General features: G+C 45.7%; 1 protein-coding gene across 3 annotated transcripts; it reads right to left on the reverse strand.

The window, feature by feature from the left end:
- Nucleotides 1-56: 56 nt before the first annotated feature.
- Nucleotides 57-21,192, reverse strand: LOC106744193 (RING finger protein 44). 3 transcript variants are annotated; one of them, XM_014618699.1, is made up of 10 exons: nt 20,954-21,192; nt 14,510-15,095; nt 2,749-2,950; nt 2,594-2,681; nt 2,417-2,502; nt 1,733-2,302; nt 1,447-1,644; nt 1,093-1,385; nt 725-1,028; nt 57-648 (listed from the first exon to the last, which is right to left on the reverse strand). In XM_014618699.1, the coding sequence occupies exons 2-10, from the start codon at nt 14,539-14,541 to the stop codon at nt 574-576; spliced, it is 1,848 nt and encodes a 615-aa protein (XP_014474185.1). In that variant the 5' UTR covers nt 14,542-15,095; nt 20,954-21,192; the 3' UTR covers nt 57-573. The 3 variants fall into 3 exon arrangements, with proteins under 3 accessions (XP_014474185.1, XP_014474184.1, XP_014474186.1); XM_014618698.1 differs by lacking the exon at nt 20,954-21,192 and adding an exon at nt 20,513-20,944; XM_014618700.1 differs by lacking the exon at nt 20,954-21,192 and adding an exon at nt 15,539-16,271.
- Nucleotides 21,193-21,336: the final 144 nt, after the last annotated feature.

A 21,336-nucleotide genomic window follows, 5' to 3' on the forward strand; every position in this document is an offset into this window, starting at 1 on the left:
ACAAAGACACAAGAGCCTAGCCACAACAGTAGGAAGTTTTACAATTCTTNACTAACACTCGGCTGTATCGCACACACATATGTAAGTTTCACGCGCGAATATGTACAATTAGAGAATCGAAGAGAAAGAAAGAGAGAAGAAAACGACGAGGGATTGTGTATACGATGATTATATGTACATAAGTTCAATAATACGGAACAATAAAGGAGCGTTAAAATATGAATTGAAGCAAACAAAATGAAAGCTTTCTTTTTGATAGGAAATACGAGCGAACGGAACGCTCGTCGTTTCGCTAAATTGCTTTATTGCGCGTTATACTCGTGTTCCGTCGCTATTAAGCGGAAATACGCCTCTCTTCGATCGTGCGCACATCTCCCCCGAGACCAACGAGATCTGAAACTACTTCAACGCTTGTGTTTCATTATCACTAATTTCGGCGCTCGTTGACGAACGACCGTGTCATTTCTCGGTGTTTCTCGGCCAATGAGACAAGGGAGACAAGGGTTTGCACGATCTCCGTGCAAAATAACCCTCCCGCCAAGTTTCACGCTAGTGTACGTCGCCAGCCTGACGTCAGTCAGTACTGCCGCTGCTATTTCCAAAATATTCGCCGGCATCACCGCGACATATCGGACACGTTCTGTTGGACTGCGAAACACGATTAATGGTTGAAATGCTGCCACTGATCGTACGAGAGAAAGAAAGAAAGATGGTTGTAATTTACCTTGAGCCACTTGTCGATGCATTTAGAATGGAATTCGTGGGAGCACGGTAGAACACGCAGCGATTGGAGAGCCTCGAAGTCGCACATGCACACGACACAATTTGTCTGATCGCCTTGATGCGTTTCCGCATTGAATTTGTATGAGGGCAGCTGCTCGACCTCCGCACGAGTCAATCCTCGTGGCTTCGCCTCGCCCAGTCTTTCGGCCAAGGACAAGAGCGCCTCGTAGTTTTCCGTCGCAGAGTCGGGCGAGGATAATTCGGCCTGACTGTAGGGTGACAACGGTGGATTGCTGAACATTGCCCTGCGGGAGAGAGACACAAATTCGTTCGATCGTTTTCTTCGTCTGACAAAGAGCAATTACGTACAGGAAGTGCAGTAAATATCCCGGATACGTCATAGGCGGTAGCGGGGTGGTGCCTCTCCATCTGCTGTATCTCGGTCGCCGTAGCGTATGTACATTGGACGCTACTCGTCGAGTCCTGCTTTGAATGATTTCCAATTGATTGTTTCGCGTCTCCGACAGGAATAGAGGCGGCGGTGTTGTAACTTGCGTGATGGTTGGCGGAGAATAGGAATGCGGTAATGGCAACGGTGCACCAGCGGCGGCACCCACTCTATGATGATGGTGAGAATCTATTAACTCTAGCTCGACCTCCCTCTGAAATGAAAGACGGGCGAGTGGTGAAAACGCCGGTGGTGAAGAAATAAACGAATTATACCTGTTGAGACAGTTGATGATGCGCGGTGTAGTCGGTAGTATGGACGGGCGGTGGAGGTGCGTGATGCAGCGCTGCTACAGGACCACCGGCTGGTGTCGGATATCCTCTGGAAGCAGCGCCGAGCAAAGAACTAACCACACCCGGATGACCCGGATGCGTCGGATGAGCAGCGGAATAATGACTATGGTGATGCGTGACCTGAACAAAACAACGATATTCCCTCCTGTTCAGACGCGATAACGAATACTCGATTGATTGATCGTCGACTGAGAAGCAAGCAAAGCACCTGGCACGAATGTCCGAAAGGATGCGTCCCGTGAGGCGTGTAGATGCTGTGAAGTTGACACGGAATCCTGTAACCAGTCGCCGGAGGATGCCACAGAGGTTCCCCGCTAACGGCGACCCCCAAACCGGACACGCCGACTTGGCCCACGTCGACGAGTGGCACGGGTGCGTTCGCACCTTGCGCGTGGTGGTGTCCCGTGCCAGGGGGATGATGCGTCTGATGAGCGCTATGGATGTTGTGGTGACTGTGGTGGGAGCTGTGAATGTTGTGATGGGAACTGTGCAGATGGGAGTTATGGATGGTCTGATGAGGATTATGACCTGGTAGGAAAGGATAGGAGAGCCCGAACGAATCCGTGTATCGCTGATAACGGTTCCTGATCGTCGGGCTGCCGCGGGTGGACATGTGATTGCGGGGCGAACGCCGTTGAGGCGCGCCCGAATACTCCCAGGGCGACGGAGTTGTGTGCAGAGGTGGCGTCGGAGCCGGCGGCGTTGTTTCCCGGACCTCTATCCCGGACACGGCGCCGTTGCGGGATATTCGACGACGCTTCCTGGATGGCGATTCACTCTGAAAACATTGTTTACCAGCTCGGCAAAAGAAAGAGGAAAGCTGACCACCGAGAACATTACCATCGAATACATATTCGAACCAAGAAATGGAAGGAGAGAAATAATCACTCACTTTTCTACCATCGTCCTGACTAGGCTGTCTGTAGTACGGCGGCGACGGTTGAATCTGCACGGGACTCAGAGGTAGCTGATTTGTGGCTGAAAGTAGAAAAATCCCCATCTCTTAAACGATCGGAAAAGAAGTGTGAGAATTCGTCTCGAGATAAGTAACGGGCGCCGCTGGTCATACCTTGAGAATTTCTACGGTACTCTATGTCTACTCCACTGGCTCCAAGGCCGGGACTCATGTTCAATATCGGGCCACGCATCGTGTTCTCCTGAAAACGAGCCGGTGAGAATTTCTCGCCGAGTAAACCGAAAGAAAGGGGGCGGTGTAGTGCTTACCTGTCCGCAGATATTGATGTGCAACGGCGGGGAATTGGCTTGCGGACCTACCACCGGCTCCTGGGGGAAATGCGGGCCCCTCGTCTGCGGACTTCCGTGCTGCGGGGGCGACTTATATCCCACGCTGGATCCACCCACGTTCCCGTGATAGGAAACTTCCTTGCCGGCCGGCCCGGAGGACGTGCCGACCCCGGGGCAATCTCTGTACAGATAGAGAAATATGAGCGGGTCGTGGTATGTGTGCGCACGATACCCCCATCAATAACCCCCTTTGGTAGTGCGCCTGCTTCTATGCGAAAATTCGAAATGATAACTCGGTTAAGATAGAAATGAGTGTACCGCGAGAACGCTGCCGCTTTATTTCCCCTTGCATTAATGATGCGCAAAAATGGATACTTTCGAATCGATCTCTTTCTACAATTGAACCTTTATCGCGCCCTGAAACGACGAAATGATACGAATGGGAATATCGGATTGCCGAGAGTGTATCGATCCGCCGTGTGTGTGTGTGTGTGTGTGTGTGTGTGTGTGTAGACATGCCTAATTAATTTTACTTCTGATCCTCTGGCGCACAAGGTCTCGGCGTGCCAAATTTGAATTTCGGGATAAGCTAATTTGTCCCATCTCGAGAGATTTCTATTGTGAAAGGGAGAGAGAATCGCCCTTCTGTTCCCGTAAACTCTGTATCCGCGCGACTGGTTACGCGAAAATCGAGCTTACGCGAGACGATTAGGCAAGTATTTTTCCACAAACAATTGTGAAAGTCGTCAAATATTCGCGTCGAAATCACAACGACAAACTACTCGACACCGTTGCTACACGGTGCCAAATTACCTGACGAGACAATATGATGAAAGAACGCGCGATTTCGATGAAAGAACAATCAAGGTGATGAACTTCATATCGAATCTCGAGATATCATTTGAGAGAGATCCACGGGGGTAAGATTTAATTAAAATATTCGCCTATAACCGTTATAGAATCTAACCATTGTCGAAAATAACTAACGGCCAATTTCACGTACTTATCGGCACTGTTTGATACTCGTTAACGAAAAATCGGAATTTGTCAACGAATCGAAAAGGATATCCGACGGTACGCTCTCTGTATGTATTTGCTTGACCTACAAGCATCGACGAATAAATTGACCGTAATGGTTAACGATTGAACAAACTGGACCGCGGAGAGTTTATTTATTTTCGTTAGCCGAGGATTTATTTATCGTTGCACAATCGAAACGTAAAACCGGTTACCTCGTGAGTGACGCCATGAAAAATATATATCAATGGAAACCGAACTGCAATGTTACATAATATACGAGTGCGTTCGCCACACTGCGCTCGTGTACAGAGATGCGCTAGTATATAATGTAACGTTTCTATGTAACGCTCTTTCACACTTTTATCTGTATTTCCCTTTTGGGAAAAGAATATCTCTCCATGAACGATTAAGATTGGAGGTCGTATTTGGAACGATAACTGTTACGATGCGTTATACTCGATACAAACGATTCAGAGGGAAAATTACGCGCACAAGTTAACAACGATATGCCACAATGCCGAATAAAGGAAACAATTTTCTCCCTTTTGAGATAAAAAGACAAGTAAAACGTTTGTCGCGTGTCTCTCTCTCTCTCTCTCTCTCTCGGCTTTCTCCTTACATACATGTGTGTACCGAACTGATAAATATGCGCAAGCATGCCACCAAACGAGACTGGAACGTACAAACATGGTATGGAAAAAAGAAAAGGGAGATGTGATTAAGAAGAGTGGAACGCATCAAGCGCACGTTGCATGAAAGTCGATAGAGTCGTATCTCTTGAACGATTCATCGGAAAGATGGTGTTAATTTCGTACGACGCATGTTATTTGCAACAAAAATTAATGCACAGAGTTTGACTCATCGGACGCACGAGAGCAAACATGCGTTTCATGCGATGCATGTGTAATTTGCAAGTTTTGCGCGCAGGATGCCGTTGAACGGTCGATTGAAATTCTTTCAAACCGCCCATATTTTACTACGTATCCATTACAGTCGACCGTAACCCTCGTAAAGCCTGTAAGTAGTGAAGAACCACGCGTCGAAAGAAATGTTCTGCATTCGATAGTTTTTGATTAAGAAACGACCATATAATTACCGCTGACCGTATCATTTCGACACGCACAGCTATGCAAATACGCTGCATAATGCACACTCGCTAAGAAATAACGCGACAAACCGCATCGAGTAAGGTCTTTGATCATTCGGTCTTTCAAAATCAATCTTAAAATTCGTTCATTGTCACCATCCAATACTTCTAACATGGATCTATTATTTGTATGGAAAATATCATGCTTGTACGACCGCTAATAACAAATTTCTCGAGCAATTTTAACTTTGCCAAAATATCTCGTAACACTCATTGTTTTCAGATTGCACATATCATGAGATATATATGTATTGTGTGTAATGCTCGATTCAAAAAAAGTATTCAATGTGGAATGACAAAAAGAAGGGCCCTTTGAGCCTCTATCTACGGGAAAGCCGGCTTCAAATCTGTTTAGAAAAATGTTCGTTCCAACCGGAAACCGAGTTAGCTCGTAAAATATTAGATAAGAGATTGTTATCGAAAGTTCACTAGATTACCAAGGATTTCCAACGTTCGAACACGTGGCGAGCACAACGATACAGAGTGAAAAATATCATTCCCCCGAACGATCGAAAATATACAATAGTCGACCTTACGCTTACACGCGTAAGATTGAAAATTTCGGTGTCATATTTGCGCGGCCATTGGCGTTACTTGTATGATTTTCAACCTTATAAGCTTAAAGCGAAAAATTGTGTACTTACAATCTGGTCTTCTGACTACCTTTTGCATCTAACAAAATTCAGCAACGCAGAAACAAAAGTATGAAAGAGGGGAGGAAATCGATAAACCGATTTAATTGGTAAGCGAACGCCTCGTCCAAGGCTCGCGAAAGACCCGGAGTACAAGCGCGGAAATAAAGCGTTGCGACTTGTGCATCGGCAACATGGGACGGCACCCTTCCGGAGAGTTGATTGTCGTCGATTAGAGAATCATCGAGTCTTCAATGTCGGTGTCTCTGAGAATTAAGCACGCACAGAACCCAACGTTCGTTACGTACCGCGAGACTCTGTCGTTTTATGTTAAGAAGCAACTGGTTCAAGTAATATGTGCTGGATAATGTTGACAACACTTGAAGATGATGACTGTACGTGAGAACAACACGTATCAACTCCCGCGCGATGTCTAACGAAGACTGAGCGACACCAAATTTTATCTGTTCCCGAAACTTCCCGATACAGCTGATGGGAATTCTATGAAAATTAAATGGATTTTGCTTAATTTATCGTATTCTCTGTTATCGGATTCTTCGAGCGATAAAGCGATTATTTTTCTTTATCGGAAATACCGAAGGAAAGACTCATCAGCGATTCGTCATCTCTCGATATAACTTTTCGAAGAGGTGAATAACCAAGAAAATATTCTTTCATATTACAAACATTCTTTCATACGGGTGGTATTTTTTATCAAGTCTACAAAGATCAGTTGAAGAAGAGAAGAATGTTTTAACGAATTTTCCGGGCAAATTTGCACAAAAATCGATCGAAAAAGGTTGCAATTACTCTCCCGGATACTTCGCTATATTAATTAAATCGACGATTGTACAAATCGCCGATATGTATTTTTCGGTATAACTTGATTATATTTTCAATGGTGAGGTAAACACAAGGATCCCCATTAAAGCGGAAGTGCCGTTCGGGGTTGCCTCCCATCCGTTTAAAGATCGAAGATAAAGATCAGCATCGTTGCACAATAGATCTGACACAACTTCGGACGCATTCTTCTTATGCAGTTGTCTAATGACCGTGTGTAAAAGTTCCGTCATTGCGCAGCGATTTAATGAGAGAAGAAACATATCACGTTCCTGATTACATTCAGCCGAAATATTAAAGAGGGGGGAGAGAAATGACTCGAGCAAGTATACTGGCAGATACGACATTTTTTATGGCGGTCCAAATTCGCCGATAAAAGCGATTTGAGGGACGAAACGATTAATGAAGAAAAAGTGATTTATCCTATGATGCGCGAGAAACTTCAAAAAGATAGACGTCTTATAATCATTCGTATAACTTTTGCGCAATCCTATTTCGAGAACAGGCAGGAAAAACAAGCGACTGCCGCGCGCGAGTTCATTTGAATATATATCCATTGTGACATCGGGTGTTTACGGCGAATTGTTGTTGCTGTTTTTGGTGGGGACGGTAAGAGCGCCTTATCACGACCCTGTGTAACGATGACTCCACTCAGGGCCATTCATTCTCTTCCTTTTGCTTTCTCCCTTTCCTTCTTCCACGCTCGTTTGCTTTCTCCGATCCTTTCCATCGCCTCTCTTCCTGCTGTCGTCCTCTTTGCCGGAGATCAACTCCTTTTGGTCACTACGCCCAGCCAGCCGGCTTCCTCTCGTGAGCGATCGAAAGAGCCGGAGGTTAGTTTAAACAACGTCGGGCTGATTTTCAATGCAAACGTAACTGTTTTCATCTCGCCCACCATCACTCGACGCGTCCGAGATCGATACTATTTATCTCGCGCGAAATGTTCCCCTCCCCCCATTCTCACTTTCGTTCAATACGGTATTGAATAAAAAAAGCGGCTCGCTCGCACTCGAAATTTCTACTTTTTACGATTTCCGTAGTCTCGAAACTCAGTTTCCAAGGAGCCGTCGATCGTGAAAATTGACTTCCAAATTGCTGGAAGAATTGGCCGCGATGGCGAACACTTGTGTACCGTTCGCGAGAACAATGCCAGCCCGTGACGGATAATTTTAACGGTGTGCATTATCCGGCGAACACTCTCAGGAGCTTCTCCCGTGCTTTTTTTTACTCGGTCAGAACCATCGCCACGCCATGCCGTCCCGATGGAACGATTAAGTGAACCGGAATATCCAGACCCCGTTGCTTTCGGCCAGTTCCCCCCCCCCCCCCCCCNGGGCCCGTGTTCGAGGAAAAAGTGTCTGGACAGGCCAACCGATAACCGTAAGTTCGCTGTATATTTTTAGGCCGGGTCTCTTCGTGCTAACTCACTCGAACGTCATGATAAAACGAATCGAAGAGGAGGGAGGTCTTTAAAGAGACGGTCTGTGCACCTTTAAGCAAATATGATGTACGATTGCAAAACGAGGCAGTCTACATTTCTTCGATATCCGCTTGCGTTGTTAATGAACATCGAGAATTGTTGTCCGACCGTTTCTCTCCTGCCCGGTTTTCCTCACCAAATTCCTCTCAACACGCGTTAAATATTCACGAGAATCGGTGAGAGAGAAATAAGATTGAAAAAACCACATGTGAAGGATACGTCAGGGAAGGCGTCGTTTTATAATGCAACGCCGGTCGTTTGTACGTGCGATATAAAGCGTAATTACAAACATAGAAATTGCAGGAAGGGAATTCTAAGTTTTCGGGAAAATCATTCACAGCCTATGTCACACAGAGATATGCGATAAAGAGATACTTTTCAACGGATAATTCGAAAGATCTCGAAAGTTGTCGCGTGGCCGACAATAACGATACAACATTTCGGCCTTCTCCTCCTTCTTTCTGCTTTATTATCGATATCCTCTATTCCTTTTGTCGTGCTCGTGAAACTTGGAGGCAACACACCGAATACGCGTGCCGGGCACGTTATATATGTACAGGGTGTCTCACAGGGTGTGCTACATCACGATATTCCAGGAGGAAGCGCGACCTCTTGTAAAAATTGTCCTGCGACACGGAAATGTTTCTCTTTAGCGTGCGAGATTCGACCAATGAGAAACGAAATATACTTAGCGAGAGATTATCACGAGGCATCCTGTATATATCGTACGTGAACCCAGACGAGAGAGCGAGAAGCCCAGCCTGCTGGTGATGTGGTACACGCGGTGTTGTATCTGCGCGAGCAGAGAGAAACCCGTTTACCTTTAAACTCCTCCTGGCGGCGGCTCTCTCTTCCTCTCTCCTCAAGAGAGGCGGCAAAAGCAAAAACCGAGACGAAGGAGAAGCGAACGAAACTTGCGCGCAGGTCAAAAGCCCTCGGTTGGGCTTCGCGCAACGACGGTTGGCTGCGTCGAATTTTGCTACAAGCGGGTCGAAAAGCAACCCGCGTTTATGTACGCGGCCTGATTTAGCTTTGTGTCGGATACACGCCCGCGAAGTACCGTTCGCGTAAATCCCGTCGCAACTCAAAACGGGGAAACACCGCCTCCACTTTTGGGATATGAACTTCTTCGAAGTGTGCGACGATTGAATATATTCAAATCCGTTCCGCGGAAAAGATATCGAGCGAAAGACACCTGTTCACTCAAATGACACATTGTTTAGATGGTCTAATTGATAAATCCCCATATTTTTTTTTGTCGATGCATTTCCTTCCACGGATATATTGGATGGTCAGTGGAAAAGACAATCATGGCCACCTTCTATGGTTGCCGATTACTTGATTGAATAATAAGCTATTGAATGCTATCCGTAGCCGGATCATTTGAAACGACTCGATAAATTATATAAACAATGACGCGCAAAATATTGCAAAATTTCGGCTGGTGACACAGCTTGTGTGGCATTTTATTCTGATACTTAATCAGCCATACTAATGTCTAAATTATGTTTCGGCTCTAACAAGCAGTCGCGAGCACGGATATCGTATCGTGTGTAACGTTCTATCGGTTTGAGAGGCCCATCGAAACATTTTTCTGACGTCGTCGCACTTGGTGTCGCCTTGATGTTGAGCTCCGACTTTCGTTACACACTTTCGAGTCAACCCTCGAGAAACAACAAACAAGGTCCCGATAAACTGCAAGACAGAATCCGGCCTGGTTGGGGGTTTTCTTAAAGAGCATTTCTGCTTCGTCCTAATCCTCGAAGAATTACCAGGCCGAGAGGGCTTGAAGGAGCTCGCTCTCTATCGATCCAGACCGCTTCGTATCACGAAACTGGCTGGCACCTCGGAGAGCTTGGAAGGAAGAGAGAGAGAGAGAGAGAGATCTATTTCGCATCCCCTTTCTCTCTCGCCTCTCTGAGAGTGCGAGAGTGCGTTAATTATTTCCGTTTTCCTTCAAACACAACCTACGACGCATCTTATTATTTTATAGCTTTTTCGTTTCATAGCAAGCGCCACACTTACGAGAATCTAAACAAATTAAATTACATTTCAGAATGATAGACATAAGCAAGATATCCTTCTCGGGAATTTGCGAATTTTTAAGCCACAATTGTTCGGTGTGTCGTGTATGATGCGTACGCAGATTAATACAGAAAAAATCTCATCATACATGTGCACAAAGAATATCTAAAAATCACAAGAGATCCTATTGGCTATATAAATTCATTGATCAATAGGTATTTGCATGACTCTATGTTTGATGAAAACTGATCAAATTCAACAATCTAATATTAGATTATTCTAGCTTCAAGGTACCACAAAATCGATATTAGTAGAATTAATAATATTAAATGTCACATAAGAGAGAAAGAAAGAGGCTTAATATTGAAACAAGATTTCCAAGTAAAGTAGTGTCTCTCAGAAGGAAACCGGAGTATATACTTCGACAGATTTGGATCGGCCTCGTTTCTGAGAAAACTGAATTTACGACTTGGTTACAGGATCACTAAACAATTTCGATTAATTAAGCTTCAAAAGTACGAGCCAATCTTTCACACACATGTCTTCCCATTAATTTCATATAGATATCCAACTTAACAACATTGATATCATCACTTGGTGGTTAATATTTAACGCTGATTGAATGTTACCGTTAATGGGAGCCTTCGTACGAAATTTCGTAGTTACGTTTGACATCTCGAGGAAACGTAGCAAAGCCAGGCTATTCTTCCTGCAAAGTTGCTCTTAATAAACGGCAATGAAATAAAAAAGGCAGCAAATAAGAAGATATAATTCCCCGTCGGCTCGCACGACGTGCATAAGCACAGCGCGCGCGGTTTGATATCTAATCGCGCGGAAATTCGGCTGCATTGGTACAACTCTCCCAAAACGATCGAGTCGTTGTGCACCGGAGAACTTGGAGAGGACCGGAAAAGTATACGCGAGAAAAGGTAGTATCTCACAGATACGCGCAGCAGAGTACCACTTATACCGTGAGAAATCTCGAGTTAAATATTCGTGATATAAGACGGACACACGGTTGCTTGAAAAATGAGTAATCTAGCAGGTAACACTTGAATAATATATCGAAATATATCGAATGACACGCCCTTGAGGGAATACTCGGACCGTCCACTCAAAAACAAACGGTATCTTGCGGCGAACGTTTCGACCGATCCCTATAAATCCGTCCGACGAGCTTTGCAACGACCGTTCGTGAGAGCGAAAGTGCTCAACAATTGCGACGCATTGCGCGAGCCTATGCACAAGCCTGGTAAATCGCGTTGCGCGACTTACGGGAAAGCGCTATCCCAACATCGCGCTTTCTCAAGGCAATCCTAACGCTGAGGACGATATTGTTGTATTCGCTTCGCAAACTCTGGACAGAAATCAGACGTTTGGTTTTTACATTCGAATCTTTCAGGCGATATCGAAGTATTAAACTTTCGTTACATACAACAACAATAGCGTTGGCGTACGGAGAAATTCAAATACCTGGGTGTTGTCCTTTTTACTTCCAGCTAGAGGGATATACGCAGGTATAAAGAATATGAAGGAGAAATGTTAGTCGACACAAGGCCGCTGGTTTATAGGCGATCTGGCTATTATGAGCGAGAATCGTGGAGGATGCTCGTGGGCGCCATTTGTGGACGCGATGGTTCCTATAAAACCTAGGTGGAGGTAACCTGCCTTCCCTCGGCCACCACCTGCTCGCTATAAGACCTTCGTGAACACATGCCGTGTCTGACGAAAGATATTCTCCCGAGCAGCTTGCGCGACCCATCTGGTCTCAAGTTTCTCGTTCGACGGTGCATTTCTTCGCTTATCAGGGCCATCTTTCCGACAACTATCGCTCGAAATTTCACTTCATCGAAGCTAGATGATACGAGGTAGTGTCGGTACGCACAAAAAGCTTCACAAATGGTGGTGGTTTTAAGAAGAAATGTCGTATGATCTTCCGGAACGGAAAAAAGAGCACGTGTAGATGTAAAACAGATGATTTCTCACATCTAACACGATGTATAAGAATCGATATCGTGAAAAACGTACTATTGAAACGGACGAGCTACAATATTAAAGAAATAAAGCCGTTGATAAGTGAAAAAGCATGTATGCAGAAACGTCGTACAGGTTTGAGATCTTATCTACGCTTATCACAATAGTTGCTCCATCGACAAGTGATATAAAAGTCGAATGTGTCGTAATGAGATGCTCGCGTTTGGGTCGGAATAAATTTCGGGATAAAGAGATTGAAATATAAGGCCGAAAAACTATCAGCGATGCGTCATATTAAACTTTTGCTCTCAAAATCAACGTACGCTTACACACCGCAGCTCGAGAGAGGTATGCTGAAAAGTATCTCGCATAAATATGCAATATTTTAGAGCGAGCGTAATTTGTTACTCGGTTATCGCGAGCGTTTCCTTTGATATCGTTGCTCCCAACAATCTATCGCAACTCGTAGACGACAACTTGGGCGTACAACCGCGTCGTGATAGGTTATATTTGGAACAAAAACGAACGAAAAAAAAACGCACAGTTTAAAATACAGTCGTAGGTGTTCCGTGATAATGCTACGCGAAAAGAAAGAGCAACATTGTTTATCGCAGCGATATCGTATTTTTCTCGTTGGATGGGCCGCACCATGAAACGTCCCGTATAGCCTCGACAAAGGGAAGAAGAGGAAGCTGGGAGAAAGAGATGTGTCAAGTACATACAGTGTTACGTATTGTAGGTACGCGTTTTAAAAACGCTTTAGGAACGAAACGGGATTATTTTCCAAGTCACAACGAATTAATGCCCGAATTAATCGATCTGGAAACAAAAAAAGATGACGTAAATTCCTACAAGAGTAAACATCACAAAAGTGTAAAATGCGGGATTACCGCCAATTGGAATAAGTGAGTCTTTTCATCGGATGCATTCATTTCTGAGTTAAATATTCATACAATTTCAATCCGGGCGATTTTCCTACTCCCCCCTTTTTTTTTCCAAACGTGCGCCTGTATTTTTAATAAAGAACAAAGTAGTCGTTGAAATATTCTTTAGTACGCCATATAACGAAGCATATTACGCGCGCTCAGAATTAATGTATATTACGTATTCGCGGGCGTATCTTTGCGCGAATGTTTCATCACGTATACCTGACAAATTCAAACTAGATAGGTAGGTAAGACTGGTAAGAGAAACAGAGGATCGGTTGGTTAAACGGCGGTTGATCAGCTAATATTTACAAAGACGATGGTGTCGGGAATTAATTCTCAATCCATTCGACAAGCTGTTGCAATGACGTAGCTCTGCTTAGAACATTTACATTATCACGTAAATCGTACGTGATAACGACAATTGCGTCCGTGCACGATCGATGCAAGTCAATTCCATAACCGACTCACTTATTCTATTTATTTGTCGTACGTAACGACAAACGCACTAAAACGAGTGTAATTTGAATCTGCGCGTCCTCATTCTTCTTTTACACTACGGTTTTTAAGCGCACGTTGAATAAAATTAACATAGTGTTTCTTTTCAAAGACCTTAGTTATCTGCTGATGCGGCATCGATAAACGGAAGATAACAAAGGGATTCCTTTTCAACCACAAATAATGGTAGATGATACCTGGTTAGTTATCAAGATGGGACCTGAAGCTTAGGTATTTGGGAATCAGACAGTCTAAGGATACAATGTGAAAAATTGTCCAAATTGCGATTTAAAAATAATACACATTTTCACTAGGAAAACGCATCCCCGACTCTGAGGCACCCTGTGTAGCGTGGATAAACTCATTATCAGTCGAGTGAGACTCGCAATTAATCTTGCATGCCAACGAGAAAAACGTTTTTAACTGAGAAGAGCAAGATGCACCAATGTCAGGAATTGTGAGTATATATAATTAACTAGTGGCTATCGATGGTGTGGACACGCAAAACGACATCGTCGCGATAAAACTTGAATACTGTTAGTGGCATATCGAAATTATGCCGGTGTCTGTTTGTAATTCGAGACACGAGAGACTCGCGCAAGAGAATCGTTCGATTGATCCGTCAAAAAGGAAACACGTCGGAATATTTTACGGGCGACGCAATACCGTGAGCGAAACAGCTGCGGAGCTACGTCGGCGACAGGAAAAAAAACTCTAGCACACTCGTTTGTATCGCGCGGACGACGGGTACGCTCGGTCGTTTAATGGAACCAGCGAGAATCAACGGCGGAGACGACGATCGGAAAAGGTTCTCTCGACGGTGTGGTGATGGAGCGAGAGACGTCCGGAAGAGAAGCAACGAAAGGACGCGTCGATAGAGAGACGGAATGTAGATAAGTAGGAAGGAAGGAAGATCGATCGAGAAGGAGAAAAAAGCGGGTACGTTATAAACGACGTTTTACACACGACGAAGCTCCGTTTCCGGCGTGCGTTCCGTGGCATACGAAATGCCCGTCGCCGCAGGGCGTATCGATTCGGACAAAACAATTGTGGCCGAGTGTGCCGTCGTTTCCAAGTCACACACGCATTCGCTAGTAGCATAGAAGCACATTTTTCTTCTCCGCCCAGTGTACTAACGACGACCGTACACAGTCTTGTCCGTTCGACGTCATCAGTGAAGAAATGATATTTATCCTACCGTTTTGGATAACACTCCCGCGTCGCCGTCATGCCTCGACGTGTTCCTGTATTTGCGACAGTAATTGTCGTTGTCGAAACGAACAGAAGCCACGGCGATATTTGGAACAGGCAGGCAGGCAAGCGGACAGGTAGAGCAGGCAGACACGCGCGTACCAAACACACTAGCAAACGTGTTAATAACGCATCGTGTGGGACACACACAGACACACTCACTCACTCACGCACGCACGACGAGTGACGCACGCACGCACGCGCGCTTTTACCGCAGATATACACTTTCTATAGCGAGCGCGCGCGCACACACATGTACACACACACACAAATGTCGCGCCTTAGCCACCAACGCCTATCTTACGTACGCGACACTACGCCTCGCTCAACAACGGCACACGACAGACTGAGGCCAACTTAGACTTGTCGCGGCACGGCGGGATGAAGGGACGACCGACCGACCGCAAGGTGGGGAAACCGTCGGATCTCTTCGGTGGGGAACGCCATCTCAGGTGCGGATGTTGCGCTCGACGCGCCACCTCCCTTCATCGAACGCGACGACAGCGACAGCCCGGAGTCTCTGTATGGAAACCCTATTTCACAGGAAAAAATTCGTATTTAATGACGAAAAATGTCTTATATTCATAAAAGATGACCTTTTACACCAGGGAAAAAAGCCGTTCTGCGAAAACGTTCTTACTGTTGACCAAGAGTATTACGGACAAGCGAGCGATATTATTTTAAAGGACGATCATTGGGCTAACGTTTCGCCAATTTAATCATTCAATGCTGGCTAAAACTGATCAGTCAGCATTGATAGTTGTAAGCCAATCTAGGCCGGGAAAAACGCAAACAGAGATATACGCGTGCAAGCAAAATTTGATCTTTCAATCTCTTGCGTTTTTCTGGAATGTTTTAATGTATATTCGTTTGATTCGAAGAAACTCTAATAGAGGGTATGGCGCGCGGAACAAACGTTGCTGCGCGTAAATAATTTCTTATAGACTATACTACAAGGTGCACATCTCTTACTTACTTACATCGAATCAATCTAACGTAACGGTAACGTCACTATCATAAACCTCACGTATAAAAAAATTTGACAGCCGAGAAATATTCGCCGATGATTTCACTACAGGGGTTAGCGTAGTAAAAAATTCGTAATTTCGACGTAAGATCTAATGTAAGAATAACGTTGTTGGGATGATTGTTATTCGATAACAAGATACGCAACGCGGAGAATCTCCATGGTGAAATTCCAACTCTCCGAGAGTGTACACCCCTGAACGCTTAATATCGTGGAGGGTAACAGAGAGGAAGAAAGATAGGGGGAGTGTGTCGAAGCACAACGTAGGGACCGTCGAATCGAAAAAGAAAAAACGGTAGGACCTACTCTGAAAGAGAGAGAGCGCGTCTCGTCGAGCCACACCGCGAGCGATAGAGAGAGCAAACGCGAGACGATTGGCGAGAGGCCGCACCCACGCGGTCCCCGCGCTCCCACGCGGAAGAGTACCAGCACTGACACAGCCCTGAAGAAACCGAGTAAACACGCCGCGACTATTCTCTCTCTCTCTCTCTCTCTCTCTCTCAAGTCAGTTTTTGAAACCACGAAATCTCAGTGATGTTAAAAATCTTCACGTTTCGGAAATGTCGTCGTCATACCAAGTCGGTGAACCTTCGCAACTTGAAACTATCTCCGAAATTGTATCATAGTTTGAATTCCTCACGTTTTTCTTCTCTTTTGATTATTTCCAGCTGAGACTTTTTCACGCGTGTCAAACCAAAAAAAAAAAAAAGAACGCGACTTTCGACCGTAGCACTCATCTGTTCTCGCGCTAAACGCGCATGCGCGCACGGCTTTTTAATTCCACCGATTCGCAGCCGACGTGATGGTTGTCCGCCACGGGAATATTCGGGATGGACGGGATATTTAATGCGGGGTATTCGCTTTGTCGTCGTTGCGTGATGCAACGGCGTAAAACGTGGCGCGCGACCAGTGAGCTCTCTCTCTCGTACAGAACTTGCACAACGTCGACGGTGTAACGAGTGAGTTTCGTTCTTAATAAGCTTCTTTCACGATCGATGGAAATGAAATTCCGGCCGGAATACTTTTTCAAATGATTTCGCTCGTACTGCGTGAGCCCGCTACTATTTACGCAACACATTGTAGAGGACGGACGTCAGACAGATATCACGGTCGAGTACGCTAAACGCGCTGATAACTCCAAGTTAAGCCAAAATCAACACACGCTCCGGCATCGTGACACAGCTGCCGCGTCATATCGAGTCAAAGCTCAAGCGTGTCTCTCTCGACTAGCCATTGGTCGTTGTACAATCGTATATTTATCGAATTCAGTGTGAAAAACTGCTGTTTACGCGTTACGAAGAAGTCTACCTTTTTTTCGTCTCTCCCCCGCTCATGTTCCCAGACGGGAAAGCGGGTTTCGGAACGTTAATTTTACGTAATACGAGTCTGCGCTCGGTAGGAACGAGTTCTCCCTTCGCGTATATTTACCGCGATCTCGGATCGATAACCGAGTTTTCCGACTAGTCGACGGACGCGCTCACTCTGGTTCCTCCTCTTGAGAAAGCAGGATGTCGCTTCGTATTGCGCAGGAATGACACAGGTTTTAGCTGTGCGTCAACGGACTGACAGACGAGAAGGAAGAATGCTTAGTAAGAAAAAGATGATTAACATGCGCACGCATGAGATCTCTGTGCATGATCGTTACGCGATTGAAAGATCTGTTCTCGATAACGGCGATATTTGCGAAATCGTCGGTATTTCACGCACGCGACGAAACAACGATATTTTAAGGGATAACCGTGCACCGAATTTGACAAGATGCGCGCGGAAATCATGAGAAGGCGGAAACAGAAGAAGAAGAAGAAAGTTGGAAAGCATAGATGAATAGGGTTCTATTAACTATGCACCCTTATCAATTGGAAAATTGCAATGGGAACGGAAGAAAGAAAGAGGAAAGACTGCGTCGCGTACGAAGGAAGGGAGGGAGAGAACCAGTAGCGGATAACCTTGGGGCCCCGATTACGGGAGAGCCTGGCAAATTTGAGAGAGAAAAGTGTCGGAGATTTCTTCAAGTGTCTGACCCTGCAAGCAATTAATCTGAATGAATTCGATGTTCAACTGGACAATAAATTGGTGAAAAATTCACAGCAAGTCGAACGCGTGATTCAGCCACACTGCAATAACGCCATCCAAAAATGTAGTTCGGATTGTGTCTTTTGCCCCGTTTCTCTTCGAAAATACAATTCGTTACTGGAAAACAAAAGAGAGAAAGGATATATATTAAAGGAGAACGCGAAAGAGATGGGGATTAAGTTTACGCCCTCGTCGTACCCAAGAACGTATCGCAATACCAACATGGAGAAGCGCGAGTGACGAGTTGAAATTTTTCTCGCCGGTAACTCGACGTTTGCGGCATCGCGCGACATCGAGGATGTTGCGAGCGACCGGAACCGTGTCGACGACCCGCATCGTCTATGCACCCTTGTGAATTGGAAAATTCCGCGCTTGCCAGCCAACGGTGGGGACGGAGAAGAGGGTACTCGCGTAGAATAGCCAGGGGCGTATTCGGTCGGAAAAATCCTAGAGAAGATCCCGAAGCGACGAAGAAAATGTTGGAGAGAAGGTGAGACGAGAAAGAAAGTTTCCTCGACACTCCCTATTTCTCTTGACTTGGCAATAGCAGTTATCAACGTGATTGATAATATCCTCTCTGTCGTATCATTCGGAGAAATTATTGTGTCTTCAACACGTTAATAAGCAAATCATTGAGATTTGCTCGAGTTTTAACTAGCGAAAGCTTGTGACAACGTCATTACTCTAGCAACCTTAAACATTTAGGCGCGCAAGTTTCGTCTACGCAAAATTCAATTATCGTCGAAAGTCGTCTAGCAAAAAATGCCCCGCACGTTTGAATTTCTCTCGTCGATCCCCGCAGGCGAGAAGAAGCGCGGTGAGACACCCTGTATTTTGAAATAGAACGAGAGAGGGAGGAGGCGGAGAAAGAGATAGAGCGAGGGATTGATAAGGCGTGCGCATGCGTCACTCGTCGTGGGCGTCGGAAATGTGTTGACACACGAGAGAAACTGAAAGCGAAAGAGAGAGGGAAAGGGCGGGAGACGGAGAGCGTGGACGCCCGTATGTATGTAACCGTTGATGCGGTTCCCATGCAGCACCTCCGTCGAGAGGATCCAGGATCGATCGAGCAGAGACGGGCTAATGGAGGGAAAATTAGAACGACGGCGTGAGAAAGAATTTCAACAAAATGAATTCGATTGAAACGAGGATCTTCGCAAGCTGATAAAATACGTTCGCCCAGCGAAACGGTATGCTCTCGAGAATAAATGCGATTCGAACAAAACGAACAAGGAGAGGGACGATCAATCGACAGCTAAATTATTACGCTACTCTCGCGACGTACTTGAAACGCGCAAAGTAGCGCTTATAATTCGCTTTATAATGTAAGAAGAAGAGTATGCCGCGCATCTATAATTTCCGTCTATGGGCAGCTCTGTCGTTACAAAGGATCTATTTTTCATGAAACTTTTAAGAGTCCCGACGGGGAATACCGGCCGGCCGTATTCCTCTCTCGCGAGGGCTTGCTGAAATTTATGTTTAAGCCCGTTTCGAGGAAGCAGGTAGAAGCAAAGATATACGGCTAAATAGTCATGGTTACCGTGAGAGCTTAAGTGTCCCGCCACTCCGCTATGAAGGGCTACTCGATACGCTTATTATTACCGGTAACTCCCCCTTCTTATCGGTTAAAACCGCGATAAACTCGACGGTATGCTTTTGTATATACCGGAAAAAGCATACAACCACCGAGTTATCTTGTTAACAATCTCCGTCGCATTATTTACATAGGTAGATGGTCGGCAATATATTTTACTAGATAACGAACGAGGTTTGTCCTTTGTCGCGCTTTTTCCTCGATGGGATAGAGCGATTACAGGGAGACGCGTATATAAATCTTAGGTAGCGGACGGATCTTCGGAAAGCGTACGCAGAGCCCGGGTCTTTCTGTCTATTGAAAAATTCTATGCATTTATAAGTGCCGCTGCACACACAGCGCGGCTTGTTGCCGCTCATATATTTTTCAGTCGCGCTCCCAAGTGCGTTTTTAATTCGCGATTTAACGGCCGCCTATAAATCCCACGACACGCTTATATCGCGAAGAGATCGTTGCTTTCCACAAATCGAATTTTTAATTGCTCGCGCGTGTGACAACGGTTTTTCGACGAAGGAGTATGTCGCGCCGGGAAAAAGGTATCGAGAGGAAAATGAGACGGCGTTAACAGGACACCCCGTACATACAGGAACGCAATTCCCGACTGATACACACGAATCGATCGTAGGGCGTCACGGACGGATTTAAAGGGTCAGCGGCTTAAACGCCCGACCGGCGATGTACCGTTAATTACTAAGATTGACCGCGTTTGGATCGTTTGGTCGACCGAAACGAACGTCTCTTCGAAGCGTCGGTCGACGAAAGAGAAAAACATGGAAGAAAGAGCATTATGCTTACTTTTGTCGCAAAAAAAAAAAAACACCGTTGATGCACACACCTGTACGGATATTTGTATACAAACAAGAGTGTTCGATCGGCAGACAAAAGTATCACATCGGGAGGGGGGAACATGAGAGATGGAAAAACATAGGTGCGCGGAGCGAAGCGCCTTCCCGCGTGTAACCAATCATTTTCCCCGAACTCACTTTTCATCGAGAACCGTCCTTACATTCTCTCACCGGAGTACGTATACTCACGGGATGTGTAAATATCATCGCACTTAAAACGGATGCTCTGTCTTAATATTGCCAATCAATAGAAAAAATGCACAACGTCCTACTCGGCGAATATCTTCGGTAGCGCAGACAGGAAAAAGGAATCGAGAGAGAGAGAGAGAGAGAGAAGCAGCAGATGTAGCGGGATAGAGACAGATAGATAAGCAGAGCGTGCTTCCGAAATTGCGATGGGAAGATTCCTACCTTTCGAGCCAGGGCAAACTTTTTCTCTCTCTCTCTCTCTCTCTCGTTTTGTCTCGTCAGAGCAACGTCATAGTGCAGCGGCGTAGTGACGCCATTTAATCAAACGGCGACCAGCACGATTTATCGGTCGGCGATGGCCGCTCGCGGCAGCTCACCACTGAGAACACCGAGGTCGCTCCGTGTGCCTCACGAGACAGCGTAATGTTCGGCGACCCCGCCCATCGATCAAGACTTCGGTCGGAAAGAGAGAATGTCCAACACTGATCGCGTCCGTCTTAACGCGTGACGGCGCGCGACTTTTCTCTGTGAGCATCTCTCTCTTGCCGACCGGTGCCGGGAATAATCGAGAGAGCGAGACAAATATCGCTCCGATCTTTACATTATTCGCGAAAGGATATCCTTCGATCACAAATATTTCATCAGATTGAAAAAAACTCGTACCAAGCCGGCGCTGCGCGCGACGATGCTGTGTTCCTCCGCCATCAGGAACGTCATGAACTCGGAACTATCACGAACCTGCAGTGGCGCCAACGAAAGAGCAACAAATTAGCATCGAGAGACATAGAAATTTCGCTGTAAATCGCGAAAATAAGCGCGAATTGTGGAAAACGTTATATTTTCTTCGTGCAAAGTCCCTACGATTTCGTTATCGTACGAGTGTATTGATAATCTCTTTCTAGTAATTACACAGGGAGTCGGCTTCTTCCTCACATGGAAACGCGCCTCGCGATTTATCCATCCGACGTTGGCAGCGTTGCGCGTCGTCTGCACCGCGCTGACAGCTCGCGTTATTGACACCGGAGACGATTCATCCGAGGGATAAT

Source organism: Dinoponera quadriceps, unplaced genomic scaffold (genome assembly GCF_001313825.1).
Source record: "Dinoponera quadriceps isolate SergipeBrazil2010 unplaced genomic scaffold, ASM131382v1 scaffold707, whole genome shotgun sequence".
NCBI lineage: Eukaryota > Metazoa > Arthropoda > Insecta > Hymenoptera > Formicidae > Dinoponera > Dinoponera quadriceps.

Bases quoted from the DNA above. Each gene is read 5' to 3' on its own strand.
- LOC106744193 (XM_014618699.1), bottom strand. From the start codon at position 14,541: ATGACGGCGACGCGGGAGTGTTATCCAAAACG. The intron at 2,682-2,748 runs GTAAGCACTACA...GCTCGTTTTCAG, and splicing joins ACATCAATATCTGCGGACAG to GAGAACACGATGCGTGGCCC. The intron at 2,303-2,416 runs GTGAGTGATTAT...CAATGTTTTCAG, and splicing joins GTCAGGACGATGGTAGAAAA to AGTGAATCGCCATCCAGGAA.